General features: G+C 38.3%; 1 protein-coding gene across 14 annotated transcripts in view; it reads left to right on the top strand.

The window, feature by feature from the left end:
- The window catches only part of CDKL3 (cyclin dependent kinase like 3), a 111,492-nt gene that overhangs the window by 4,885 nt on the left and 78,856 nt on the right, over window positions 1-27,751 (top strand). For all 14 annotated transcript variants that reach the window (XM_027606492.2, XM_027606494.2, XM_035727438.1 and 11 more), the window contains 2 exons: window positions 5,005-5,199; window positions 20,257-20,435. In XM_027606492.2, the coding sequence (XP_027462293.1) occupies window positions 5,005-5,199; window positions 20,257-20,435 (374 nt within the window). The remainder of the gene's footprint in view (window positions 1-5,004; window positions 5,200-20,256; window positions 20,436-27,751) is intronic.

Genomic DNA, 27,751 nt, shown 5'->3' with positions numbered 1-27,751 from the left:
TTATTTCAGTCAGTGTAATACCTTCTAGGTCCATCCATGTCTCAAATATTAAGATCTCATTTTTGGGGGGTGGGCGCTTGACTGGCTCAGTCAGTAGAGCATGTGGCTCTTGATCTCAGGGTTGTGAGTTTGAGCCCCACATTGGGTGTAGAGAGTACTTAAAAAAAAAATCTATGGTTGAGTAATATTCCATTGTATATATACACCATATCTTCTTTATCCATTCGTCTATGGATGGATACTTTGGTTGCTTCCGTATCTTGGCTATTGTAAATAACACTGCAGTAAACATAGGGATGCATATATCTTTTTGAATTAGTGTTTTCACTTTCTTTGGGCAAATACCCAGTAATGGAATTACGGGATCATGTGGTATTGCTACATCTAATTTTTTGAGCAACCTCCATACTATTTTCCATAGCAGCTTCTTCAATTTATAGCCACCCCTCACCCAACAGTGCACAAGGGTTTCCTTTCCTCCACATTCTTGCCAACACTTGTTATTTTCTTGTCTTTTTAATACTAGCCATTCTGATTGGTGTGAGTAGATATCTCATTGTGGTTTTGATTTGCATTTCCCTGATGATGAGTGATGTTGAGCATCTTTTATGTGTCTGTTTGCCATCTGTATATCTCCTTTGGAAAAATGTCTATCCAGGTCCTTTGCCCATTTGGAAATAGTATTGTTTGTCTTTTTTAGTGTCGAGTTGTGTAAGTTCTTTATATATGTTGGATATTAAACCCTTATCCTATACATCATTTTTAAGTGTCTTTTCCCATTCAGTAGGTTGCCTTTTTGTTTTGTTGATGGTTTCCTTTGCTGTGCAAAAGCTTTTTATTTTGGTATAGTCCCAATAATTTATTTTTGCTTTTATTTCCCTTGTCTGAGGACGCAGATCCATAAACATTTGCTAAGGGGGATCTCTAAGAGATAACTACCTAATATTTTCTTTTAGGATTTTATGGTTTCAGGTCTCATATTTAGGTCTTTAATCCATTTTGAGTTTATTTTTGTGTATGGTGTTAGAAAGTGGTGCAGTTTCATTGTTTTGCATGTAGCTGTCCAGTTTCCCCAATACTATTTACTGAAAAGACTGTCTTTTCTTGATTGTCTTGCCTCTTTTGTTGTCAATTAATTGACCATGTAGGTGTGTTCTGTTCTTTTGATTTGTGGGCAAGTTTTTATGCCACTTCTATTTATCTGTGTATTCCATTGATCTCTGTGTCCTTTTCTATTGATCTGTGTGTCTATTTTTGTGTCAGTACCATACTATTTTGATACTATAGCTTTGTAGTATATCTTGAAATCTGGGATTGTGGTACTTCCAGTTTTGTTCTACTTTCTCAATATTGCTTTGACTATTCGAGGTCTTTTGTGATTCTGTATAAATTTTAGGATTATTTGTTCTAGTTCTGTGAAATTCTCTTCTTTGTAAGTCTATATTAGATATGATGGATCAATTTGGTTTTTAAATAAAATAAATATATTAAGCATCTATATATGTGGATTGTTGAAGTACTCTTTCTAGACAGTGGAAAGAAAAGGTAAAGTCAGTAAAGATGTTATGATTTTGTGAGATGCTAGTGCTATTCCTGATGACCGAAAACATTGTAATACTGTAAGGCAACTGTTGTACACCATAAGTGAAAATCTGCTTAGATGGAGATCTTTTCCCAGGCAGTATCTTTTGCTCTTTCTTCAACTCTGTTACATTTAAGCTGATTATTTTTTTCTACTTTATCATTTTTTTTTCCAAAGATTTTATTTATTTATTTGACAGAGAGCGAGAGCGAGAGAGGGAACACAAGCAGGGGGAGTGGGAGAGGGAGAAGCAGGCTTCCCACCAAGCAGGGAGCCCAACCCTTGATCCCAGGATCCTGGGATCATGACCTGAGCCAAAGGCAGACGCCCCAAAACTGAGCCACCCAGTCACCCCTCTACTTTATCATTTTGTAAAAACAACCAATATGTGGCAAGAACACAGAGAAGAATTAGAAAATGTACTTAACTATTACAACTATTATGCAAACTGTTTTGAAACACCTTAACTATTTATTCTCATTGGCTTATTTGTTTGGGTATTTTTGTTTATTTTTTTTAAAGATTTTATTTATTTATTTGACAGAGAGAGAGCAAACACAAGCAGGGGGAGTGGGAGCGGGAGAAGCAGGCTTCCCACTGAGCAGGGAGCTTGATGCGGGGCTCGATCCCACATGACCTGAGCCGAAGACAGCCGCTTAACGACTGAGCCACCCAGGTGCCCCTGTTTGTTTTACTTTTAAGTAGGCTCCACACTGGGCCTAAGATCAAGACCTGAGGTGAAATCAAGAGTCAGAGGCTTAACCAACCAAGCCGCCAAGGCACCCCTCGTTGGCTTATTTCTTATAGAATTTTTAGTTTGATCTTACCTAATTCAACAAGAGAGAGTTCTTTTTTTAAAAATTTTTATTGTTATGTTAATCACCATATATTACATCATTAGTTTTTGATGTAGTGTTCCATGATTCATTGTGCATAACACCCAGTGCTCCATGCAGAATGTGCCCTCTTTAATACCCATCACCAGGCTAACCCATCCCCCTACGCTCCTCCCCTCTAGAACCCTCAGTTTGTTTTTCAGAGTCCATCGTCTTTCATGGTTCGTTTCCCCCTCTGACTTACTCCCCTTCATTCTTCCCCTCCTGCTATCTTCTTCTTTTTCTTTTTTCTTAACATATGTTGCATTATTTGTTTCAGAAGTACAGATCTGTGATTCAACAGTAACAAGAGAGAGTTCTTGGATTAATTCACATTTTTAGTCTAAAAAGGTTGCCATTATGACTTCATTTGAATTAAATTTTTATCTGCTAGATTTATTAAATAAATTACAGTTAGAGTAATTAGTGACAATATCTGTAGAAAAGTTGTCTGGTAATGAAGGAAAACAAAAGTCAACAACTTGAACAGTGGCAATGGAGCATTTCTAGGAGTTTCATGGTTAATCTGAGAAAGCACCTGATTCTTTACCCTGATGGTTCTTCCATAATTCTTATTAACTCACATTAACTCTTCATTGCTTTAGCCTTAAGACTAGAGAGGGAACCAGTAATTTTCCTTAGTTGAAGGATTAGTAGTGTAGTGTCCAAAAGCAGTCAATTGTTTTTGCTGCCACTAGCGTGGTGTCACTGCAGCCCTTTGGCATCTTGCCAACCAGGGAAATTGGGAGCAAAAGTAGGAAAGGAATTTGGCATTATATTCTGGCATGTTTTTCTTTTAGTCATATTTTAAGGACTTTGGTCTATGTGATAGTACAGATAAGTAGAAAAATTGATAATTGTGCTGTTAGAATAAAGACAAATATTTTTCATAAGTTTAATTTTCTAATGAATCTAACATTGAAAATATACCTCTCACTTTTTAGCCAAAGGAATAAGTGCTTTTAGTAATTTGAAAATGTTAAATATTTGAGAATTGGTGATAATTAAGTCAGTGTGTTAAAAAATAAGCAGCATAAAATATTGAACCTCATTTGTTTTCTAAGCTTATAAGGCCATTTTTGACCTTTTGAAGTTATTTTACCATTGATTGTTACTAGTTTAAAAAGGTGTTTTGTTACTTAGTAGAATATTATAGATAGTGAACAAAAAGGTATCCACAAATAATTGTATATTTTTGTGAAGTTCCTATGATTATAAATTGTTATCTCACATATCTGTAAAGTTTCTACGTATTTTGATACTCTTTTGTTCCAGTATAATTAATTAATTTATATTGTCCACCTGGAACTTATGTTTCACTTTCGAGAGTTGAGGATCAAACTAAGAAAATAATTTATTTGAATTCAGATCATGTACTGAGTGGCATTGAAATCCATGCTCATTTGAAAAGATAACATTTTAAATTTCAGATGTTAGACTTTTTTTTTTAAAGATTTTATTTATTTATTTGACAGAAAGAGAGAGATAGCGAGAGCAGGAACACAAGCAGGGGGAGTGGGAGAGGGAGAAGCAGGCTTCCAGCTGAGCAGGGAGCCTGATGCGGGGCTCAATCCCAGGGCCCTTGGATCATGACTTGAGCTGAAGGCAGATGCTTAATGACTGAGCCACCCAGGCACCCTTCAGATGTTAGACTTAATTATAAACCAACTTAAAGGATAGAAAGATATGTCTTAGGGGCACCTGGATGATGCAGTAGGTTAAGTGTCTGACTCTTGGTTTCAGCTCATGATCCTCAGGGTTGTGAGATCGAGCTCCACATCTGCTGAGCACGGAGCCTTCTTGGGATTCTCTCTCTCTGTGTCCCTCTGCCCCTCCCATTTGTACACACTCTCTCAAATAAAGAAATCTTGAAAAAAAAAAGATACGTCTTAGCGTACCAAGTTTGATTATAGTACATTAACTCTACATTATTTTGATAAACAATCAAATGCCAACTTGAAGTAAGGCAGTATATTATCTCCCCTTGTTCTGTATGTATTAATTATGAAATAGTTTAGCATTTTCTTAAGTTTATTTTTTTAGTAATCTCTATACCCAACATGGGGCTCAAACTTATGACCACAAGATCAAGGGTTGCATGCTCTTTTGACTGAGCCAGCCAGGAACCCCTAGTTTAGCATTTTTTAAAAATAGGAATGTAAACAAATAAGTTGAAAAATTTCTATTGAAATGCATGGAGTAAAAGGGGCTGAGAATAGGGGCACCTGGCTGGCTCATTTGGTTAAGCGTTTGCCTTAGGTTCAGATCATAATACCAGGGTCCTGGAATTGAGCCCCAAGTTGGGCCCCCTGCTCAGCAGGGAGTCTGCTTCTCCCTCTCCTCCCTGCTCATTCTCTCTCGATCTCTCTCTCTCTCAAATAAATACATAAAATCTTAAAAAAAATAGGCTGAGAATATTTCTGCTTTTAAAAATTATATGGTGTTATATATAAATATATAACATAGGTGTTATATATAAATTAGGTATTATATATAAATTATTGTGCATGAAATAATGTATTATAAATCTGTTTTTTTTGTCAATAGCAATTTCATCATGAAAACCTGGTCAATCTGATTGAAGTTTTTAGGCAGAAAAAGAAAATTCATTTGGTGTTTGAATTTATTGACCACACAGTATTAGATGAGTTACAACATTATTGTCATGGACTAGAGAGTAAACGACTTAGAAAATACCTCTTCCAGATCCTTCGAGCAATTGAGTATCTTCACAATAATAACGTAAGTGCTTCGGAGTAAGCCATATTATAGGATGTATATGAATCTTAAGTGCTCTTTAATGAAGGTTTTAAAAGTATTTTCCTGTAAAATAGTAATTGATATCCTGAAGCTCGGGTCACTACCTTACACTTTAGTTACAGAATTGCAAAACATGTTAAGTACACACTAATAAAGCTGTAACTATAACAACAGGGCAGACCAAGTATGGGATGCTAGAGGAAGTATCAGTAATTTGGTAAGGAGGAACCAACAGTCAAGTGGGACCTTTTATCGGGGAAAGTACATCAAAATGTTGCCAGGCAGGCTCAAATGTAGGAAGGTTTGGAGGTAGGAACTGGAAAATAGGACAGGGGAATGGCAAATAAATGTGGATGCTTTTAGGGAAAGAAAGCAGAAATGAAGTTGCTAAGAGGTACAGAGTCTTGCTTAATGTGAAAAAATCAAGACAGGAAAGATTAACTGTTCTGATTTTTAGTGTTGCCTTTAACACTGCCTAGTAAGTGTTTAGCTCAGTAAGTTTTTATGGTGATATTTCGTTCCCAACTTCAACTCTACTTTCTGGAAAGTTAGATATACAGGTAATAACAGGAAGAGCCTCAGAAAATTTATTAATAAATGATATAGGCATAATATCTTATATCCTAAGCTTTTTTGGATATCTTAATTTCTAATTTTCTGCCTTGCTAATAGTACATCTCATTTTGTGGTTTTGAAAAATGTGGTTGTGATAGCAACTGGAATTCAGATTGTCATTTCCTTGCCAGCTGGATCCATGGGAAGGCTGTATAATGTAATGGTTGAGAGCACAGTCTGTAGAATCAGAGTCTCCTAGACTTTCACCCACCAGCTTTTCTCTGGATAACAACACACCTGTGCAGTTCACAGCTCACTGCAGTAGTCTGCAGTGACAGGTGGCAGCCCCATTATGCTCTGATTCCAGGAAAGTTACCTAATCTCTCTGAGCCTCACTGTCCTCAGATTTTTAAAAGGATATAGTACCTCACAGATTTTTTTGTAAAGGTCAAATTAGGTAGTAGGTATAAAGTGTTTAGCATTGTGTCAAGCATATTTTAAGTCCTTAATAAGTAGTGCTGGTAGGGAGTCAGGAATAGTTGTGTTATCTGTATCCCTGTCGTGCTTTATCTATTTGAAAGTGTTTCTTGAATCAAGGGAGACACCAGTATGGGCTATACTCAGAGGAGAGGACTTCAAAGAGGAAGTAAAATTAAAGTAAGTAGAATTTGGAATTGTAGCTAAGATTTCACTGGAATAGAAGAGGAAATAGATTCAGTTGGGGTACCACTGTGAGAACAGTGGCAGGCCTGAGCAGGGGACTTCAGAGAGTGGGAGTGAGTGAGCTTTACAGAGACTAGGTAAAGGATGATAAGATTGCATGGGTTCCCTGAGGAGAGGTTTCCAGAGTCTTGAAATTCGTCCTGACGAGTTTGGACTTTTTCCTGAGGATACTGGGAAACCACGGAAGGGTTTTGAACCTGGCTGTAACTGGATTAAAACAAAACCTAAGCTTATTTTGGCAAGTATAGAGGAAAAGTATGGGTAGAAGCAGATCAGGAGAGAGGCTTTTGTGACAGTCCAGATATGAAGTGGTAAGGACTTGAAATAGGGAGAGGAAGGATGGCAAAGGCAGAGAGGATGGAAAGACTCAAAGGGGAAATGGTAGGATATGGGGACTAAGTAGATATGAAAGGGATGTGAATAAAGTGAGAAATCAAAGATAATTACAAAATTTTTAATTGAGTGCAGGAAAATTATGGTGCCATTGGCTGTAACCGGTTTTACAAGGGGGGATTGCTTTTAGAAACATTGATATATTTTAAGGGACAGTGAGAATTTCTAAGTCAGAATAGTGGTTGACATATTATTTAACATGGCCTTTCTAGGAAGTTGTCAGAACTGGATATACAGATTTGGGAATCTTCCTCTTAGAGAGTATGGTTGAAGAATTTAAGGATGGATTATTCTCCAAGGGACAAAAAGAAAAGTAAAAGGTAGTCCTCAGCACCAAATATGGAAGAATATCCATGGAATTGTGGGGGCAGCAGAGAAAAAGGCCTAGACAGAAGCACCTAAATTCTTTATCCTGTTGGTCTCACCAAGGACCTAAAGTAAAATTAACCCTGTCACTCACCTCACAGAATATTGTAAAGTTAGTTACTCCTGAGAATTAAGGCAGCCATGAATGAAGTGGCTCATTAGAATATTATGCCTATTATCTGGGTATCTGGGTTCTGGCCTTGATGATTTAAGGTTATCTTCATGTTGACAAAAACCAAGAAAGGAAAACTTTATTTTCCTAATATCTCCAAATTTCAGATGAATATTTTTATGTAACTGAAATGTCTGAGATAGTGTCTACCATGATACCCCATGTTACTTTTTGTAAGAATTTATGAAGTCAGATACAGTTCAGTACCTGAAAAAGCTTTTTATCTCCAGAAATATGTTTACCTTCTTTTATTTAATAATGAAAATATGTTTTCTTTCCTATATTGGCTTCTAGGCAGCTCAAATAAAAATTTAGTATTCAGTTATAGTCACTAGTTAATTATAGGAATTTGGTTTATCTTTTTCACTCTGGTTGTTTTTTAAAGTTTAAAATTTTCATCTGGTTAGTATTATAAGCCTCTTAGACCTGAAACAAATGTAACATTATGTGTCAACTATACTTCAATAAAAAAATTTAAAAATATATTATAAAATATCCAAACTATGTAGCATAAGATTATGTGCTGTTTGTGCTGATGTGCACTCCTGGTCTCCCACTATCAAACACACAAGTGAGAGTTGACTGGGTCTGGCTTTCACAAGTGGTATGTCATATAATTTCAGCTCATTATTTTAGAGCAAATGGGTCTGACAGATTAAAACTGTTTACACAGGACACCTGGTGTCTCAGTCAGTTAAGCATCTGTCTTCGGCTCAGGTCATGATCCCAGAGTCCTGGGATCGAGTCCCGCATCGGGCTCCCTGCTCAGTGGGGAGTCTGCTTCCCCCTCTCCCTCTCCCTCCCCCCCGCTTGTGCTCTCCCTCTCTCTCATGCTCTCTTTCTCTCAAATAAATTAAAAAAATTATTTAATAAAAAAAGCTGTATAAACAATAAATATCACCATGCTTTTATTTCATATAATTATTTTTTAAAAACTCAAAGTTTTGGAATTCATGTGATAATTCAAACTGCTTATTGTTTACTTACAGAGAAAATACCATACTGTATACAAAGTTGTAAACTTCATACAAATTGAAATAGTTCCTCAAAAATAGTCCAAGTCCTATAAGCTTGTGAAGCAATATTAAGTGCTATGTAAAGAGTTTGTTAATTCTAAATGAATAAAGTTTTGTGAATCCTGAAAAAAAATATTCTAAACCTCTTTGAAACCATTTTGGAAGCAAAGTGTAAACACAAATATGTGGCCACTTATGGGGAAGAAATGATTATTCATTCCCTCATTCATTTATCTAATAAATAGTCATTGAGCATCTTCCAGTAGCAATCATTGATTGTAGTAAGAGCTGAGGATGCAGCCTTGAGTAAAAAGACTTGGTTCCTGTCCTTATGGAGCTTCTCAAATTTTATTAAATTTTCAGTAACCTTTATGAATTATGAATTATTCTAATACCTAAACACTGTTGATATTTCTTAGCCCCATCCCACCTCCTACTCCACAAAGCCCTTTTTCCCTAAGTTTAGGCCACTTTTGCATAGGGTTTTATTTATTTTTATTTTTATTTTTTAAAAGATTTTATTTGAGAGAGAGAGAGAGACAAAAAGAAATGAGTGGTGGGGTGGAGCAGAGGGAGCGAGAGAGAAGCAGACTCCCTGCTGAGCAGGAAGCCTGACATGGGGCCTGATCTCAGGACCTGGAGATCATGACCTGAGCCGAAGGCAGATGCTTAACCAACTGTGCCACCCAGGTGCCCCTTGCATAGTTTTTTAAAACTCTGCTTCGAATTTTAAACTCATAGTCTTCCAAACAAGGAATTGTTACTATTTGGATAATGTTATTGTTAACATTTTACTATTATTTAATATGTTTTGGGGTGACTGGGTGGCTCATTCAATTAAGCATCCCACTCTTGGTTTCTCCTCAGGTCATGATCTCAGGGTCATGAGATTGAGCCCCACGTTAGGCTCTGTACTCAGCACAGAGTCTGCTTGAGAGTCTCTCTCCCTCTCACCCTGCCCCTCCTCTACCCCCCAATTCATGTGCCCTCTCTCAAATAAATAAGTAAATCTTAAAAAAATATATATGTTTTGGGATGCCTGGGTGGCTCAGTCGGTTAAGCATCTGCCTTCGGCTCAGGTAATGATCCCAGGGTCCTAGGATTGAGTCCCGCATCAGGCTCCTTACTCAACGGGAAGCCTGCTTCTCCCTCTGCCTGCCTCTCCCCCTGCTTGTGCTCTCTCTCTCTCTGACAAATAAATAAAATCTTTTTAAAAAATATGTTTTAATATATTAATGTTTTGCTATATGTGCTTCATCTATTTTGTTTTCTGAGGTATTTTAAAATTATAGGTACCCTGATGTTTTATCCCTAAATAGGTCACTATGTATCTCTTTATAAAAGCATATTTTCCATTGGACAGCCACATGCTGAAGATTGAAACTGGACCGTTTTCTTATACCATACACAAAAATAAACTCAAAATGGATGAAAGACCTAAATGTGAGACAGGAATCCATCAAAATCCTGGAGGAGAACACGGGCAGCAACCTCTTTGACCTCAGCTGCAGCAACTTCTTACTAGACACTTCTCCAAAGGCGGGGGAAACAAAGGCAAAAATGAGCTATCGGGACTTCATCAAGATAAAAAGCTTTTGCACAGCAAAGGAAACAGTTAACAAAACCAAAAGACTACCCACAGAACGGGAGAAGATTTTTGCAAATACCTTATCAGATAAAGGGCTAGTATCCAAAATCGATAAAGAACTTACCAAACTCAACACCCAAAGAACAAATAATACAATCAAGCAATGGGCAGACAACGTGAACAGACATTTCTCCAAAGAAGACATACAAATGGCCAACAGACACATGAAAATATGCTCAACATCACTCTGCATCAGGGAAATAGAAATCAAAACCACAATGAGATACACCTCACACCAGTCAGAATGGCTAAAATTAACAAGTCAGGAAACAACCAGTGTTGGCAAGGATGCAGAGAAGGGGGAACCCTCTTCCACTGTTGGGAGAAATGCAAGCTGGTACAGCCACTCTGGAAAACAGTATGGAGGTTCCTCAAGAAGTTAAAAGTAGAGCTACACTAAGACCCAGCAATTGCACTAGTAGGTATTTACCCGAAAGATACAAATGTAATGATCTAAAGGGGCACACCTACACCCCAATGTTTATAGCAGCAATGTCCACAATAGCCAAACTATGGAAAAAGCCCAGTTGTCCATTGACAGATAAATGAATAAAGAAGATGTGGTATATGTATACAATGGAATATTATCCATCAAAAAATTGAAATCTTGTCATTTGCAACAAAGTGGATGGAACTAGAAGGTATTATGCTAAGCGAAATAAGTCAATCAGAGAAAGACAATTATATGATTTCACTCGTGTGGAATTTAAGAAACAAAACGGAGGAGCATAGGTAAAGGGAGGGAAAAATAAAACAAGATGAAATCAGAATGGAGAAGAGGGAGACAAACCATAAGAGACTCTTAACCATAGGAAACAAACAGGGTTGCTGGAGGGAAAGGGGGTGGGAGGATGGGGTAATTGGGTGATGGGCATTAAGGAGGGCACGTGATGTAATGAGCACTGGGTGTGAATCACTGAACTCTACCTCTGAAACTAATAATACACTGTATGTTAATTAATTGAATTTAAATAAAAAACAAAAATTCTCCTATGTAACTTCAGAATTATGATTATATTTGCACAATAAACAATAATCTCTTAATGTCATGTAATACCAAACTTATATTAAGATGTACCCAGTTGTTCCTAAAATGTCTTTTACAAAATGATTTATTAAGGTCAGGATCCAATCCAATCCAATCCAAGGACTGCATTTTCCATTTGGTTTTTAGGGCATAAAGGGAATTCCCAGTTTTTTGGTCAATCTCAAACATCCTTATTCAGCCTCTTTCTAGAAGCAACTGGCTTATTTTTTCATATACACATTAGCATTTAATGTATAACTTTCCAACTGGAAAGTTTATCAAATTGAGATTCTAGGTGATTTAGAACCAAGTTCTCTGAGGCTGTTAGATGATATGGAAATTTGAGTTCTCCCCTCTAAATGAGTGTTTACATTCAAGCATATAGGGCTGCATAAGCAGAGGTATTATAAATCAGATTAAAAAAAATTTTGTAAGATTTTATTAGAATGAGAAAGCACAAGAGGGAGAGGTAGAAGCAGACTCCCCGCTGAGCAGGGACCGCCCCCCCTTCCCCCAACCTGGGGCTCGATCCCAGGACCCTGGGATCATGAGTTGAGATGAAGGCAGATGCTTAACTGACTAAACCACCCAGGCGCCCTGATTAAAAAAAAACTTTTTTTAATATTTAAAAATTTATTTAAATTCCAGTTAACATACAGTGTAATATTGTTTTCAGGTGATAAATCAGATTTCAACATGGCGTTTTATGTAGTTCTGGAGCATTCACTACAAAGTAAAGGAGAAACCAACTCTTTGAATCCTAGGTCTAATAGTTGACACTATATACAAAAATTAACTCAAAATGGATGAAAGACCTTAATACAAGTGCTGAAAGTATAAAACTCTTAGAAGAAGATGTAGATGAAGATCTGTGTGACCATTTATTAGGCAATTTTTAAATGGATTTTATTAAGTAATCTCTACACCCAAGGTGGGGCTTGAACCTACAATCCTGAGATCAAGAGCTGCACACTCCTCTGACTGAGTCAGCTAGGCATCCCTAGGCAATAGTTCTTTAGATATAACATCAAAAGCAAAAGTAATCAAAGAAAAAAGTAGACAAATTGGACTTCATCAAAATTAAAAACTTTTGTGCACAAGACAGTAAAAAGTTCAAAGAATGGGAGAAAATATTTGCAAATCATGTATCTGATAAGTATCCAGGTTATGTAAAATACAACTCAAGAGTAAAAAGACAACCCAATTTAAATATGGTCAAAGGATTTGAACAGACATTTCTCCAAATAAGATATATAAATGGCTGATAGCACATGAAATGATGCTCAATATCATTAGTCGTTATGAAAATACAAGTCAAAATTACAATGAGAAATCACTTCACACCCACCAGGCTGGCTGTAATTTAAAAAGCAGACAATGACAAATATTGGCGAGGAAGTAGAGAAATTGGAACGTTCATACACTGCTGGTGGTAATGTAAAATGGTGCAGATGGTATGGAAAACAGTTTGGCAGTTCCTCAGAAAGTTAAATATAGAATTACCATATGACCTAGCAATTCTAGTCCTACGTATCTACACAAAAGAATTGAAAACATGTGTTCACATGAAAACTTGCACAAGAATATTCATAGCAGCATTATTCATAATAGCCAAAAAGTGGAAACAAATATATATCAGTCTGATGAATGGATAAACAAATGAGGTATATACATACAACGAAATGTATTCAGCCATCAAAAAGAATGAAGTACTGATACATGCTACATCATGAATGACCTTGAAAACATCACGGTAAATGAAGAAATCCACATGTAAAAGACCACACAAATATAAATTCCATTAAAATGAAAACTTCAGGGCTGGCAAATTCATATTAGTATATCTTCTTTGAAGAAATGTCTATTCAAGTCCTTTGCTCATTTTTAAACTGGGTTACTTGTCTTTTTATTGTTGAGTTGTACTTTATATATTTTGAGTATTAGATGCTTATCAGATATAAAATTTGCAAATATTTTTCTCCTGTGGGTTGCCTTTTTGCTTTCTTGATCATGTTCTTTTTATTCTTATCTATTTATTTTTAAAGATTTTATTTATTTATTTGTCAGAGAGAGAGAGCATGAGCAGGGGGAGCAGCAGGTAGAAGGAGAGGGAGAAGCAGGCTCCCCGCTGAGCAAGGAGCCTGATGCCGGACTTGATCCTAGATCCCTGGGATCATGACCTGAGCTGAAGGCAGATGCTTAACTGACTGAACCACCCAGGCATCCCTATTTAGTTCTTTTTAGTAATTTCTTTCTCTTTAAGGATATTCTTTATTTTTAATTTTTTAGGAAGTTTTTATTTATTTTAGAGAGAGAGTGAGAGCACGAGTGGGGGAAGGGGTAGAGGGAAAGGGAGAGACAGAAGCTCCAGCAGACTCCCTGCTGAGTGCAGAGCCCCATGTGGGGCTCAATCCCAAGACCCTGAGATCATGACCTGAGCTGAAACCAAGAGTCAGACCCTTAACTGACTGATCCACCCAGGCACCCCTGCATATTCCTTATTTGTTGAGACATTGTGTTCATAATTTTCTTAGTTCTTCAGACATTGTTTCCTTTAGCTTGGAACATTTCTTTAAAGTTTTACTTATTTATTTTTTCAGTAATCTCTACACCCAATGTGGGGCTTGGACTCACAACCCCAAGATCAAGAGTCACGCACACTACTGACTGAGCCAGCCAGGCACCCCTAACTTAGAACATATTTAAAGTAGCTGATTATTGTCTTCAGCAAATTCAATATCTGAGCTTCTTCAGGGAAGATTTCTTTTTCTTTCTTTTTCTTTTTTAAGATTTATTTATTTTAGAGAGACACAGAGAGAGAGAGAGTGAGGGGAGGGAGAGAATCTTCAAGCAGACTCCCCACTGAGCATGGAGCCCTATGTGGGGCTCAATCCCAAGAACCATGAGATCATGACCTGAGATGAAACCAAGAGTCTGATGCTCAACTAACTGACCCATCCCAGCACCCCAGGGAAGATTTCTTACGGACTGCTTTTCTTTCCATATATGGGCCATACTTGTTTCTTTGCATACCTTTTTGAGGGGGAGATTTTTTAGAAATTTATAATTTTTTGTTGAAAACTGGAATTTAAAATAATATATTATGGAAACTCTGGACATTGGAGTTTGCCATCACTCAGAGTTTGTTGTTGTGAACTGTTTAGTTACTTTACTGAACTAATTCGGCAAAGTGTGTGTTCTTCCTCATGTGTGACCACTGAAATCTCTGCTCGTTTGGCTTAGTGGTGAGCTAATGATCAGGCAGAGATTTCCATAAATGCCTGAAACCAAGAAATCTCTCAGCCTTTTATACTGAGGGGCTCTTCCAGTGTGTTGGGACCTGTCTTCAATGTTCAGGCAGGCAGTTTGCAACTCTCACAGCCTTACCTTCTTGCTTGCTCAGAGCCTCAAACTCATTCACAGGTAAGAGCTTTCGTACCATCTCCGGTCTTCCTGAGCATGTGCACAGCTCTGTATGTGGCCTTTTGGATTCTCAGGAATATGTTGAAGCTTTTCTTTCTTTTCTTTTCTTTCTTTCTTTCTTTCTTTCTTTCTTTCTTTCTTTCTTTCTTTCTTTCTTTCTTTTTCTTTCTTTCTTTCTTTCTTTCTTTTTCTTTCTTTCTTTCTTTCTTTCTTTCTTTCTTTCTCTCTTTTCTTTCCTTCCTTCCTTCCTTCCTTCCTTCCTTCCTTCCTTCCTTCCTTCCTTCCTTCCTTTCTTTCTTTCTTTCTTTCTTTCTTTCTTTCTTTCTTTCTTTCTTTCTTTCTTTCTTTCTTCTTTCCCCCTCCCTCCCTCCCTTCTTTCTTTCTTTTTTATTTATTTATTTGACAAGGGGTGGTGGTGGAGAGAGCAAACACAAGCAGGGGGAGCTGCATAGGGAGAGAGAGAAGGCTCCCCGCTGAGCAGGGAGCCTGATGCACGTGGGGCTCCATTCCAGGACCCTGGGATCATGACCTGAGCCGAAGGCAGATGCTTTAATGACTGAGCCACCCAGGTGCCCATGTTGAGGCCTTTCAAATCCTTTATGGACATCTTACTGCCAATCTATCTTTTTAAGTATTTTGGTCAACTTGTTGTTTGTCCTAATTGTTATAGTTACCTCAGATGGCTATAATATTATAAAGTGGCTGTTAATTATTTCTGACTAAGGCCCCAGGAGAAAGGCTGTTTGCACTAGGCAAGCTCTGCCTTAGGTCAAACAAAGGCAAGGCTTCTAGTGGGATTTTCCAGTAACTTGTCAGACAAGTCAAATAATGATAGCTGGGAATAGGGCTTTGGAGGAGATATAACCCGTTCTACTTTCTCTGGTGGCTGCTAGGCTACTGGTTTTCACTATGATTTGGGGGACTGTTGGTTTACAAAGCTCCCAGAAGCTAGGGAGAGGGAGGTAAAATAAGGCAAGTAAAGGATACTATATGGAGTGTGTGTGTGTGTGTGTGTGTGTGTGTGTGTGTGTGTGTGTGTGCATGGGTGGCTCAGTCAGTTAAACATCCAGGTCCTGGTTTTGGCTTAGATCATGATCTCATGGGTCTGGAGATCAAGGTGCCCCACCTTCACCCCCATGGGGCTTGGAGTTCAGTGGGGAGTCTGCCTGAAGATTCTCTCCCTCTGCCTCTCCACCCACTCATGCACTCTTGCACACACACTCTCTCTCAAATAAATAAGTCTTTAAAAAAAAGAATACTATATGGGTAGGAGTGACTGGCTGGCTCCATCAGTACAACATGTGACTCTTGATCTTAGGGTTCATGAGTTCAAGCTGCATGTTGGGTGTAGAGCTTACATTAAAAAAATACCATATGGGTCATATGATTTATGTTTTAACTCTTTAAAGAACTGCTAAGCTGTTTTCCAAAGTGGCTGTATCATTTTACATCCCCACTAACAACGCATTCCAGTTTTCCACTTCCTCCCCAATATTTGTTTATTGTCATTTTGGTTGTGGCAATTCTAGTGGGTGTGAAATGGTACCTTTTTTCCCCCCCAAGAAGTAGAACTGTCTTTATTTACAGATGATATGATCGTCTATGTAGAAAATCCTATGGAATCTGCAACAAAATTAATAGAACTAATTTCTAAGTTTATCAAGGTTGTGGGATATAAGATCTATATATCAAAATTAATTATAATTTTATATACTGGCAATCAACAATCAGAAATTGAAAATAGGGGCGCTGGGTGGTTCAGTTGGTTAAACATCTGCCTTCAGCTCAGGTCATGATCCTGGGGTCCTGGGATCAAGCCCCACGTCAGGCTCCCTGCTCAGCAGGGAGACTGTTTCTCCCTCTCCCTCTGCCCCTCGCCCTGCTCGTGCTCTCTCTCTGTCAAATAAATAAATAAAATCTTAAAAGAAAAAGAAATTGGAATTAAAAATACCATTAAACAGGGGTACCTGACTGGCTCAGTCAGTAGAGCGCGTGACTCTTGATCTCAGGGTTCTGAGTTCAAGCCCCAGGTTGAGTGAAAAGATTACTTAAAAATAAAATCTTTCTTTCTTTTTTTTTAAAAAAAGATCTTATTTATTTATTTGAGGGAAAGAGAGGAAGAGAGTGAGCATGAGCGGGGTGAGAGGCAGGCTTTCCGCTGAGCAGAGAGCCCGATGTTGGCCTTGATCCCTGGACTCTGGGATTATGACCTGAGCTGAAGGCAGATGTTTAACCAACTGAGCCACCCAGACGCTCCTTTTCTTTCTTTCTTTCCTTCTTTCTTTTTTTCTTTCTTTCTTTCTCTCTCTCTCTTTCTTTCTTTTTCTTTCTTTCTTTCTTTTTTTTCTTTCTTTCTTTTTCTTTCTTAAACATTTATTTATTTATTTGAGAGAGAGAGAGAGAAAGCATGCACATAGGGAGGGGAGGAGCAGAGGAGGAGGGAGAGAGAAAGCTTGATCCCATGATCCTGAGATCACGACCTAAGCCAAAACCAAGAGTGGTACGCTTAACCAACTGAGCCACCCATGTGCCCCAAAAATAAAATCTTAAAAAAAAAATTAAACAGCTTTATTTTTATTTTTTTAAGATTTTATTTATTTATTCATGAGAGACAGAGAGGCAGAGGCAAGAGAGAAACAGGCTCTCTGCAGAGCAGGGAGCCCGATGTGGGACTCGATCCCAGGACCCCGGGATCATGACCTGAGCTGAAGGAAGACGCTTAACCAACTGAGCCACCCAGGCACCCTAAACAGCTTTAAATATAAGAAATATTTAGGGAGGGGCGCCTAAGTGGCTCAGTTGGTTAAGCGACTGCCTTCGGCTCAGGTCGTGGTCCTGGAGTCCCGGGATCGAGTCCTGCATCGGGCTTCCTGCTCAGCGGGGAGTCCGCTTCTCCCTCTGACCCTCTTCCCTCTCGTGCTTTCTATCTCTCATTCTCTCTCTCTCTCAAATAAATAAATAAAATCTTTAGAAAAAAAAGAAATATTTAGGGAGAATCTGACAAAAGATGTATAAGACCTGTAAACCGAAAACTACTAAACATTGAGAGAAATTAAAGATCTAAACAAATGGAAAGAAATACTGTTATTTATGGAGGTCAAAGTGTGATAGTGGAAGACGAAGGAGGATGTAGTTAAACATAGAGTTTTACAAAGTTGGGATTTAGAAAGTGCTTTGTTCTCAAGGATAACAAAATTCCACATATAGTCATGGTGTTAGTTATGGAAAAGAATGAAAATATTAGGGTATCAGCTGGGTGGAGCTTTCTGCCTTTTGTTTAAAGGACTGAAAAGGAGAACAATGGATGTGTGGTGGGCAGAATATGTGAAGTGGTATGTTGATGTGCTTTTTCCTATGTCAGCGTTTGCTCCTGTTATATCCTTAGATCTTGGTATAGTGCCTAGCATATAGTAGTCATTCAATAAAAGTTGTAGAAATAAAGAAGGATTAATACAGCTTTATGTATGGCACACTTAAGGTGACTCATTACCCCAAGTTAATATTTTGGCCATTTATGGAGGGAGACTGAGGCAGAACACAAGCCAGTCCCAAAGACTTATAGCGGTAAGTTGTATAAACAAGGAAAGATCTTAGATTTCTGTCACTGAGATATTTTCACTTGTGCTATGACACTTTGTAGGTGATGAGAATATGCTTCATTCATTTCATAAAGTTTTTAAATGCTTTCTTTGTTTTAGGCACTGTATTGGTCACTGGGGATATAGCTTGAACAAGACAGACATACCTCTTGCCCTTGTGGAGTTTCCAGTCTAGTGGGAGTTACAAACAAGTGAACAGGCAATTAATAATATGGCATGACAAATAATGTGGTGGGGGAAGTGCAGAATGATGTGAGACCATATCCAAGGAACATCTAATATAAATATCTAAGCTAAGACCTAAGGAAATAGTTGGCCAGGCAAAGTGTTCTAGGCAGTTGGAACAGCATCAGCAAATGAACAGAGATGAGACAAACCTTAGAAAATTGGGAAATATCCTATAGGCTAGGGAAGGGAGGTGGAGAAAGTGAGCAAGGGCCAAATTCTACAAGGCCTTACAAGCCATTTTTGGGAGTTTCAAATTTGTCCTGTGGGATGGGGAATCCTTGAAGGATGTTAAGCAGAGAAGTGACATGATCACACATGTGATTTTTTTTAAGTTTTAAATTTTTTTAGTAACCACTACACACAGTGTAGGGCTCAAACCCATGATCCTGAGATCGAGAGTCACATGCTCTTCCAACTCAGCCAACCGGGTGCCACACCCATGTGATTTTAAAATAGTATTGTGACTTCCTTTTGTGGACAGTGGGTTGGAGGGGATCAGAATGAATTCAGGGAGACCAGTTGGCAATGTAGTAATTTTGGTGAGAGCGTTGAGGGGACTTGAACTAGGGACAAAAGTATGTATGGGAGCTGAAGGAGAAAGATACCTTGGTTTCTGACTTGAGCCATGGGGTCAATGTTTGTTCCATCTGCTGAGCTAAGGGACTGTTGAGAACAAAATAGGTTTGGGGGAGAAGATGAATTCAGTTTTGGATTTGCTAAGTTTGAGGGGTGTCTGGGTCAGCCTTGTTGGACTTCTTGTGGACTTCTACTCCTTGTGGAAATCAGGAGAGATATCTTGGTTAGAGATAGAAATTTGGAAATCATCTGTATATTGTTACTAAAGCTAGAAGAGTAGATGAGATTGAGATGGAGCAGCCAATAGGTGAGAAGAAAACTTGTTATGGGGAAACAAGTAAAGGAAGTGGTAAAACCAAAAACCAAAAACCAAAAATGAGTAGATGTGATTGCCTGGGGAACATGATGTATGAGAAAAGAAAATCTGAGACTAGAATCCTACTTTTAAGAGACAAATAGGGAAAGAGGAAATGCTACAGAAATAGAAGGGACTGGGAGAATTTTAGGTCCCAGAAATCAGGAAGGGAGGAATAGTTGGCAACATTTTTACGCTAATGTATCAAGTAAGATGTGTATTGAGGGGTGTATATTGGATGCAGCAACAATGAAGTTCATGATGACTCTGGGTTGGGGCAGTCTAATGGAATGTAGAAGCAAAAGATAGATTATATTACTTTAAGGAGTGAATGAGTGGTGACAAAGAGAAGATTTAGTAAAAATAATGTCTTCAAGAGGTTTAGCTGTAAAGGCATGAGAGAAAGAGCAGTTATATCTAGAATGACATGGGGTTAAAGGAAATCGCCTGTTTTTCATTAAGTTCTTTTGATTACTTTTGTTTTGGGGATCGTGATTTACCTTTTTAGTATTATTTTGTTTTCTTGGCTTCATTTCATTTCTTTAAAAAAGATTTTATTTATTTATTTGAGAGAGAGAGAGCAAGCGAGAGAGCACGGTGGGGGGGTGCAGAGCAGAGGGAGAGGGACAAGCAGACTCTACGTTGAGCATGGAGCCTGATGCAGGGCTTGATCCCACAACCTTGAGATTGTGACCTGAGCCAAAATCAAGAGTTGGAGGCTCAACTGATTGAGCTATCCAGGTGCCCCTGGCTTCATTTCATTCTGAGATGATGGATGGGGCAAGAATTGAAAATATGTAACTATTTAGCTTTTGCCTTGTATAATTAATCCTTTGCATATGGTAAGAAAATACCTTTACTGTCTTAATTAGCTAGATTTTTCTCTATATAATTTTTGAGCGATCCTCTAGATAATAAAACCTCATTTTAATCTATTGCATCTTCTGTTTGATTTTAGATCATTCATCGAGATATAAAACCTGAGAATATTTTAGTATCCCAGTCAGGAATTACTAAGCTCTGTGATTTTGGTTTTGCACGAACTCTAGCAGCTCCTGGGGACATTTATACGGACTATGTGGCCACACGCTGGTATAGAGCTCCAGAATTAGTATTAAAAGATACCTCTTACGGAAAGTATGTATATTTTGGGATCCTTTCTGACCTTTCCTGGTCATCTCTTTTTTTCCTTTCTGTATCTGTCACCTACCACTAATACCCTCTGCCTTGTGCTTATGGGTTAGGAATAAGAAAGGGATGCCTCTAAAAAAAAGAAAGACCCTCTAGGCACCTGTCCTGCTACATAATGATGTTGCCTGCCCTGTACTGTTGAGGGGCCCCAACCTCAGGTGACCTTGGCAGACATCTTTCAGGCTGTATCCACGCTTGCTTTAAGCTGTGCCCCAGCCTTGGCAGAGTTGTCTCCTCCGCTTATCTTTAGCCTCTACATTCTGCAGAGATTTAAAAATCATTTACCTCACTCTGCCAGTGTTACCATAGGAACTGCCAAGTTTCCTATTTTCTGGAATATGGCACCCTCTTTACAAAGTCTGGCAAATAATTTTTTTAGAAGATTTTCTTTATTTGAGAGAGAGAATGAGAGAGAGCACGAGAAGGGGGAGGGTCAGAGGGAGAAGCAGACTCCCCACTGAACAGGGAACCCAATGCAGGACTCCATCCAGGGACTCCAGGATTAAGACCTGAGCCAAAGGCAGTCCCTTAACCAACTGAGCCACCTAGGTGCCCTGGCAAATAATTTTTAAATTGTGCTGCTCTAGATGCCTTAAAAAGTAGTATGGTATCAGTCTGTTGTGAAACCATAGAAACAGTATATGAAATTGCAACCTAATATACAAATAGCAAATCTTGAAGTACATAAAGGGACCAAGTGGTCCAACTTAACACAAGAAATGGGGGGATGGTGGATAATTCTCACACACTTTTCCTAGAAACCATTATTCTGTTTTTACAATAATATCTAACTCCAGGGGCACCTGGGTGGCTCAGTCGTTAAGCGTCTGCCTTCTTAGCGGGGAGCCTGCTTCTCCCTCTCCCACTCCCCCTGCTTGTGTTCCCTCTCTCGCTCTGTCTCTGTCAAACAAATGAATAAAATCTTTAAAAAAATAATAAATACTTCCTGCTGAAAGATATGTTCTTTGAGAACAGATATAATCTCTTGTAGTCCACAGAGACAAAATTGGTAACTCACACATGGTAAATTTGGATTCTGTGAGACTTCACATTACGTTTGAAATAAATTTGCTAGTGCGTGTTTTAAAAAAAATCCTTTTATTGTTAAACAACACACGGATCCAAAAAAAGCTCACACAATGAATGTATAGCTTCACTACCAGATCAAAAAATAGAATTTTGGGGCAGAGGGATGGGTTAAATAGGTGAAGGGGATTAAGAAATATTTATCGTAATGAGCAATGAGTAGTGCATAGAATCTTTGAATCATATTATATGCTTGAAACTAATGTAACACTTTACATTAATTATACTTGAATTAAAAAAATAGAATTTTGCTGCCCCTCCAAAGACTCTCATGTGCCCTATTCCAATTATATCATTCTCCCTGATCCCAAAAGTGAACATGATATTGACTTTTATTATATTCAGTTCCTTATATTTCTTTATAGTTTTATCTACTTATCTAAGTACATGCACTTAGTTTGATCTAGGCTTTTTTAAATGATAGCTTTTTTGAGATATGATTCACATACCATAAAAATCACCCATTTAAATTGTGCAATTCAGTGGTTTTTAGTATATTCACAGAGTTGTACAATCATCACTACATTCAATTTTAGAACATTTTCATCACCCCAAAAAGAAACCCTATATCCATTGGCAGTCACTCTCCCTTTCCTGCCAAGCCTTCCAGGCCTAGCAACCACCAGGCTACTTTGAATTCTCTGTGGATTTGCCTATTTTGGACATTTCATATAAATGAGATTCAGCAAGATCTGTTTTTTGGGGACTGACTTCTCTCACTTTGAATATTGTTTTCAAAGGTCATCCATGTTGTAGCATGTATCAGTACTTTATTTCTTTTTATGGCTGAATAATATCCATTCTATGGATATACCACATTTTATTTATCTAAGTTTTAGTTGATAGACATCTTGATTGTTTCCACTTTTTGGCTATGATGAATAATGTGAACATTCGTGTACATGTTTCAGTGTGGACATGTGTCTTCATTTCTTTGGGTTTCATACCTGGGAGCTGGAATTATGGGTGGCAAGTCTATGTTTGATCCTTTGAGGAACTGCCAGATTAGTTTCCACAGTGTCTGTATTGTTTTACATTCCCGCCAGCAGAATGTAGGGACTATGATTTCTTCATATCCTTGCCAACACTTATTATTATCATTTTTTATGGCCACCCTAGACTTTCTCCTCTACCCCCCAGGCATTCTTTTTTTTTTTTTTTTTAAGGTTTTATTTATTTGACAGAGAGAGAGATAGCAAAAGCAGGAACACAGGCAGGGGGAGTGGGAGAGGGAGAAGCAGACTCCCCACTGAGCAGGGAGCCCAATGCGGGGCTTGATCCCAGGACCCTGGGATCATGACCTGAGCTGAAGGCAGACGCTTAACGACTGAGCCAGGCATTCTTTTTTTTTTTTTTTAAGATTTTATTTATTTATTTGACAGAGAGAGACACAGCGAGAGAGGGAATACAAGCAGGGGGTGGGAGAGGGAGAAGCTTCCATGGAGCAGAGAGCCCGATGCGGGGCTCGATCCTAGGACCCTGGGGATCATGACCTGAGCGGAAGGCAGACGCTTAACGACTGAGCCACGCAGGCGCCCCGGCATTCTTTTTTAAATAGGCTTTTTAGAGGCACCTGGGTGTCTCAGTTGGTTAAGTGTCTGCCTTCGGCTCAGGTCATGATCCCAGGGTCCTGGGATCAAGCCCCACATCGGGCTCCCTGCTCAGGGGGTGTCTGCTTCTCCCTCTCTCTCTTTGCCCTTCCCTCCCACTTGTGCTCTCTCTCTCTCGTGCACTCTCTCAAATAAATAAATAAAATCTTAAAAAAATATGCTTTTATTTTCGAATAATTCTACATTTATAGAAAAGCTGCACACATAGTACAGAGAGTTCCCATACAGCCCTCACCCAATTTCTGCTTCTCCTGACGTCATGATCTTACATTATTGTGGTATATTTGTTAAAACTAGTCTTGCTTTTTTATTTAAATAAGATCTGTTTTTATTTATTAATTTATTTATTTTTAGATTTATTTATTTTTGTGAGAGAGAGAGAGAGAAAAAGCGCACGCAAGAGAAAGCAAACATGAGTAGGGGTAGGGGTAGAGGGAGAAGCAGACTCCCCGCTGAGCAGGGAGCCCGATGCAGGACTCCATCCCAGGACCCTGGGATCATGACCTGAGCCCAAGGCAGATGTTTAACCAACTGAGCCAACCAGGCGCCCCAAGATCTGATATGTTTTTAAAGACTCTTTTAAACTACAGTAATTTCTCTATCCCTTTATTTTCTTACACAACTTATCTGTTGAAGAACCCAGACCATTGAGTTTCTAAGTCTGAATTTTGTTGATTGCATACTCGCAGTGGAGTTCAACATGTTTCTTTGTCCTTTATATTTTGTGCAAATTGGCACCTGGGTCCAGATGTTGGGTTAGTCTGAGGTTCAGTCTATTTGGCAAGATTATAGGCAGTCTTGTCTTCTTGAGTTAGGAGAGACATAAGTCTGAATGTCTCTTTTTGTGACGTTAGTAGCCACTGATGCTTAATGGCTAGATCTGTCAATTCATTGGGGTTTGCAAATGGTGGTATTTTAATTTTATCTCCTCTTCTTATTACTTATAATACTTTTGGGTGAAGGGTATTAAGGAGGGCACTTTTTGTGATGAGCAGTGGGTCTTGTATGTAAGTGATGAATCACTGAATTTTATTCCAGAAACAAATATTGCACTGTATGTTAACTAAGTAAAATTTAAATTAAAAAAATTATGGTTGGTACAAAGCAAAAAATTAAAATAAAAATTTTAAAAATTAAAAATGCAAAATAAATAAATAAATGCTCCCTACTTGTTTTTTAAAAAAAACTTTGTTAAGATAAAATTCATACATAATACAATTCATGCATTTAAAGTATGCAATTCAGTGATTTTTAGTATATTCACAGATAGATGCAATATCACCATAATTTTTGAGCATTTTCATCACCTTAAAAGAAACCCTGTATCCTTTAGCTATCACCCTTCTATACCCCCACCCTTCTTGTTCCAGCCCTAATCAACCACTAATCTACTTTCTAACTTTATAGATTTCCCTATTCTGATTTTCATATGAGTGGAATTATATAAGATGTGGTTTTTTGTGACTAACTTGTTTACTTAGCATAGTGATTTCAAGGTTCATCCAAGTTGTGGCACATATTAGTACTTCCTTTCCTTTTTTTTTAAGATTTTATTTTTAAGTAATCTCTACACCCAATATGGGCCTTGAACTCACAACACTGAGATCAAGAGTCAGATGCTCTTCTGACTGAGCCAGCTAGGCACCCCCTTCCTTTCCTAAGGAATTGAATCCAATTATTTCCCCATTATGTGGATAGATCACTTTTGTTTATCCACTTGTCCATTGATAGACATTTGAGTTTTATTCATTTTTTGGCTATTATGAATAATGCTGCTCTAAATATTCATGTATCAGTTTTTATGTGGACATATGTTTTCATTTCCCTTGGAGTAGAATTAATGAGTCTTATGGTAACCCTATGTTTAATCATTTGAGACACTGTCATACTGTTTTCCAAAGTGTCTGCATCATTTTGAAATCCCACCAACAGAGTGTGAGGGTTACAGTTTCTCTAATATCCTCATCAATACTTGTTATTATCTGACTTAGATTCTAGTCATCCTAATGGGTGTGAAGTGGTATCTCATTGTGGATTTGATTTGCATTTCCTTGATGACTAATGATATTGAGCATCTTTTCATGTGTTACTGGCCATTTGTATATCTTCCTTTGAGCAATGTCTGTTCAGATTCTTTGCCCATTTTTAAATTGTATTGGCTTTTTATTATGGAGCTGTAAGAATTCATTGTATACTCTAGATTCAATTCCTTATCAGATAATACATTTTTAAATTTTTTCTCTCATTCTATGGATTGTTTCTTCATTTTCCTGATGGTGTCCTGTGACACACAAAAGTTTTTAATTTTTTTTTTAGGATTTATTTATTTGAGAGAGAGAGAGACTGCGAGTGGGGGCTGAGGCAGGGGCAAAGGGAGAGGGAGAGAATCTCCAGCAGACTCCCCACTGAGCACGGATTCCCCACATGGGGCTTAATCTCACAACGCTGAGATCATGACCTGAGCCGAAACCAGAAGTTGTTAGGCTTAACCAAGTGCACCACCCAGATGCCTCTATTTTGAGTTAATTTTAATATGTGGCATAAGGTAAGGGGTTTCCTCCTTTTGATGTGGCTATATCTACTTGTCTAAGCACCATTTGTTGAATGTTTTTCCCTCATTGAATGGTCTTGGCACCTTTGTTGAAAACCACTTGACCAGAAATGTAAGGTTTATTTCTGGACTTTCAGTTCTATTCTGTTGATCTGTATGTCTGTCCTTGTTCTAGGTAAAGGAAGAAACTACAATCTCTCTTCTTGGGCAAATATTTTTTTTTATATTATGTTATGTTAATCACCATACATTACATCATTAGTTTTTGATGTAGTGTTCCATGATTCATTGTTTGTGTATAACACCCATGCTCCATGCAGAACGTGCCCTCTTTAATACCCATCACCAGGCTAACCCACCCCCTAACCCTCCCCTACCCCTCCCCTCTAGAACCCTCAGTTTGTTTTCCAGAGTCCATCGTCTCTCATGGTTCATCTCCCCCTCCGATTTCCCCCTCTTCATTCTTCCCCTCCTGCTATCTTCTTTTTTTTTTTTTTTTAAACATATATTGTATTATTTGTTTCAGAGGTACAGATCTGTGATTCAACAGTCTGCACAATTCACAGCGCTCACCATAGCACATACCCTCCCCAGTGTCTATCACCCAGCCACCCCATCCCTCCCACCCCCACCACTCTAGCAACCCTTAGTTTGTTTCCTGAGATTAAGAATTCCTCATATCAGTGAGGTCCTATGATACATGTCTTTCTCTGATTGACTTACTTTGCTCAGCATAACACCCTCCAGTTCCATCCACGTCGTTGCAAATGGCAAGATCTCATTCCTTTTGATGGCTGCATAATATTCCATTGTATATATATACCACATCTTCTTTATCCATTCATCTGTCGATGGACATCTTGGCTCTTTCCACAGTTTGGCTATTGTGGACATTGCTGCTATAAACATCGGGGTGCACGTACCCCAAGAGCTGACGTTTTGACAATATTGAGTCTTCCTAATCATGAACACACAATCAATATCTTTCCTTTTATATACATCTTCTTGGATTTCTTCAGTGATTTTTGCTTTTTTTGCTTGAGAGTTCATCTTGGAGATGAATTTCTATTAGCATATACCTCCTTTTTGATAGCTGAATAATATTTCATTGTGTGGTTGTACAAAATATTACATAGCAATTCTCATATTGAAGGATGGTTAGGTTGTTTCCAATTTTTTTCCTACCACAAACAATGTTTCAGTGAAATTCTTGTATCATTTATCTTTGTGCACATGGGTGAGTAGATCTTTGGTTAAATTCCTAGGAATAAAGTTGTTTGGTCAAAAGTAGGTACATTTTTAATTTTGGTAGCTTTTGCCAATTTTCCCTTCAAAGAAGTTGTGTGGTTTACACTCCCAGGGTGGTACACAGGAGTGTTCATTTTCCATGGCTTCACCAATATAGCAGTTATTGAATCTTATAATTTTTATCAGTTGGGTCAGTTCATTGTAGTGTTTATATTTCTTCTGAATGTGAGATTGGACTACTTTTTATCTATTTAAAATTCCTAGTGGGGTGGGGGTATGCCTGAGTGGCTTAGTTGAGCATCTGACTCTTGGTTTTGGCTAATATTGTGATCTCAGAGTCCGGAAATTGAACCCCGTGTTGGGTTCCCTGCTCAGTGCAGGGTCTGCTTGAGATTCTCATCCTCTCTCCCCCTACAACCCCCCTCCTTAAAATAAATAAATAAATACATCTGTAAAAAAAATCCTAGTGGGTGCCTGGCTGGCTCAGTCAGTGGAGCGTGTGACTCTGATCTTGGGGTTGTTAAGCTCGAGCTTTATGTTCGGTGTAGAGATTACTTAAAAAAAATAAAATCTTTAGAAGTCCTAGTGACATAAACTGTCTTTTAAAAAACTGATTATAGGGGCACCTGGGTGGTTCAGGTTGTTGAACAACTGCCTTCGGCTCAGGTCATGGTCCCGGAGTCCTGGGATCGAGTCCTGCATCGGGCTCCCTGCTCAGCAGGGAGTCTGCTTCTCCCTCTGACCCTCTTCCCTCTCATGCTCTCTAT

The sequence above is a fragment of the Zalophus californianus genome, chromosome 5 (genome assembly GCF_009762305.2).
Source record: "Zalophus californianus isolate mZalCal1 chromosome 5, mZalCal1.pri.v2, whole genome shotgun sequence".
In the NCBI taxonomy this organism is placed as follows: Eukaryota; Metazoa; Chordata; class Mammalia; order Carnivora; family Otariidae; genus Zalophus; species Zalophus californianus.
Note: the sequence above shows the minus strand (reverse complement) of the source record. Positions and strands in the feature narration are given on the sequence as shown.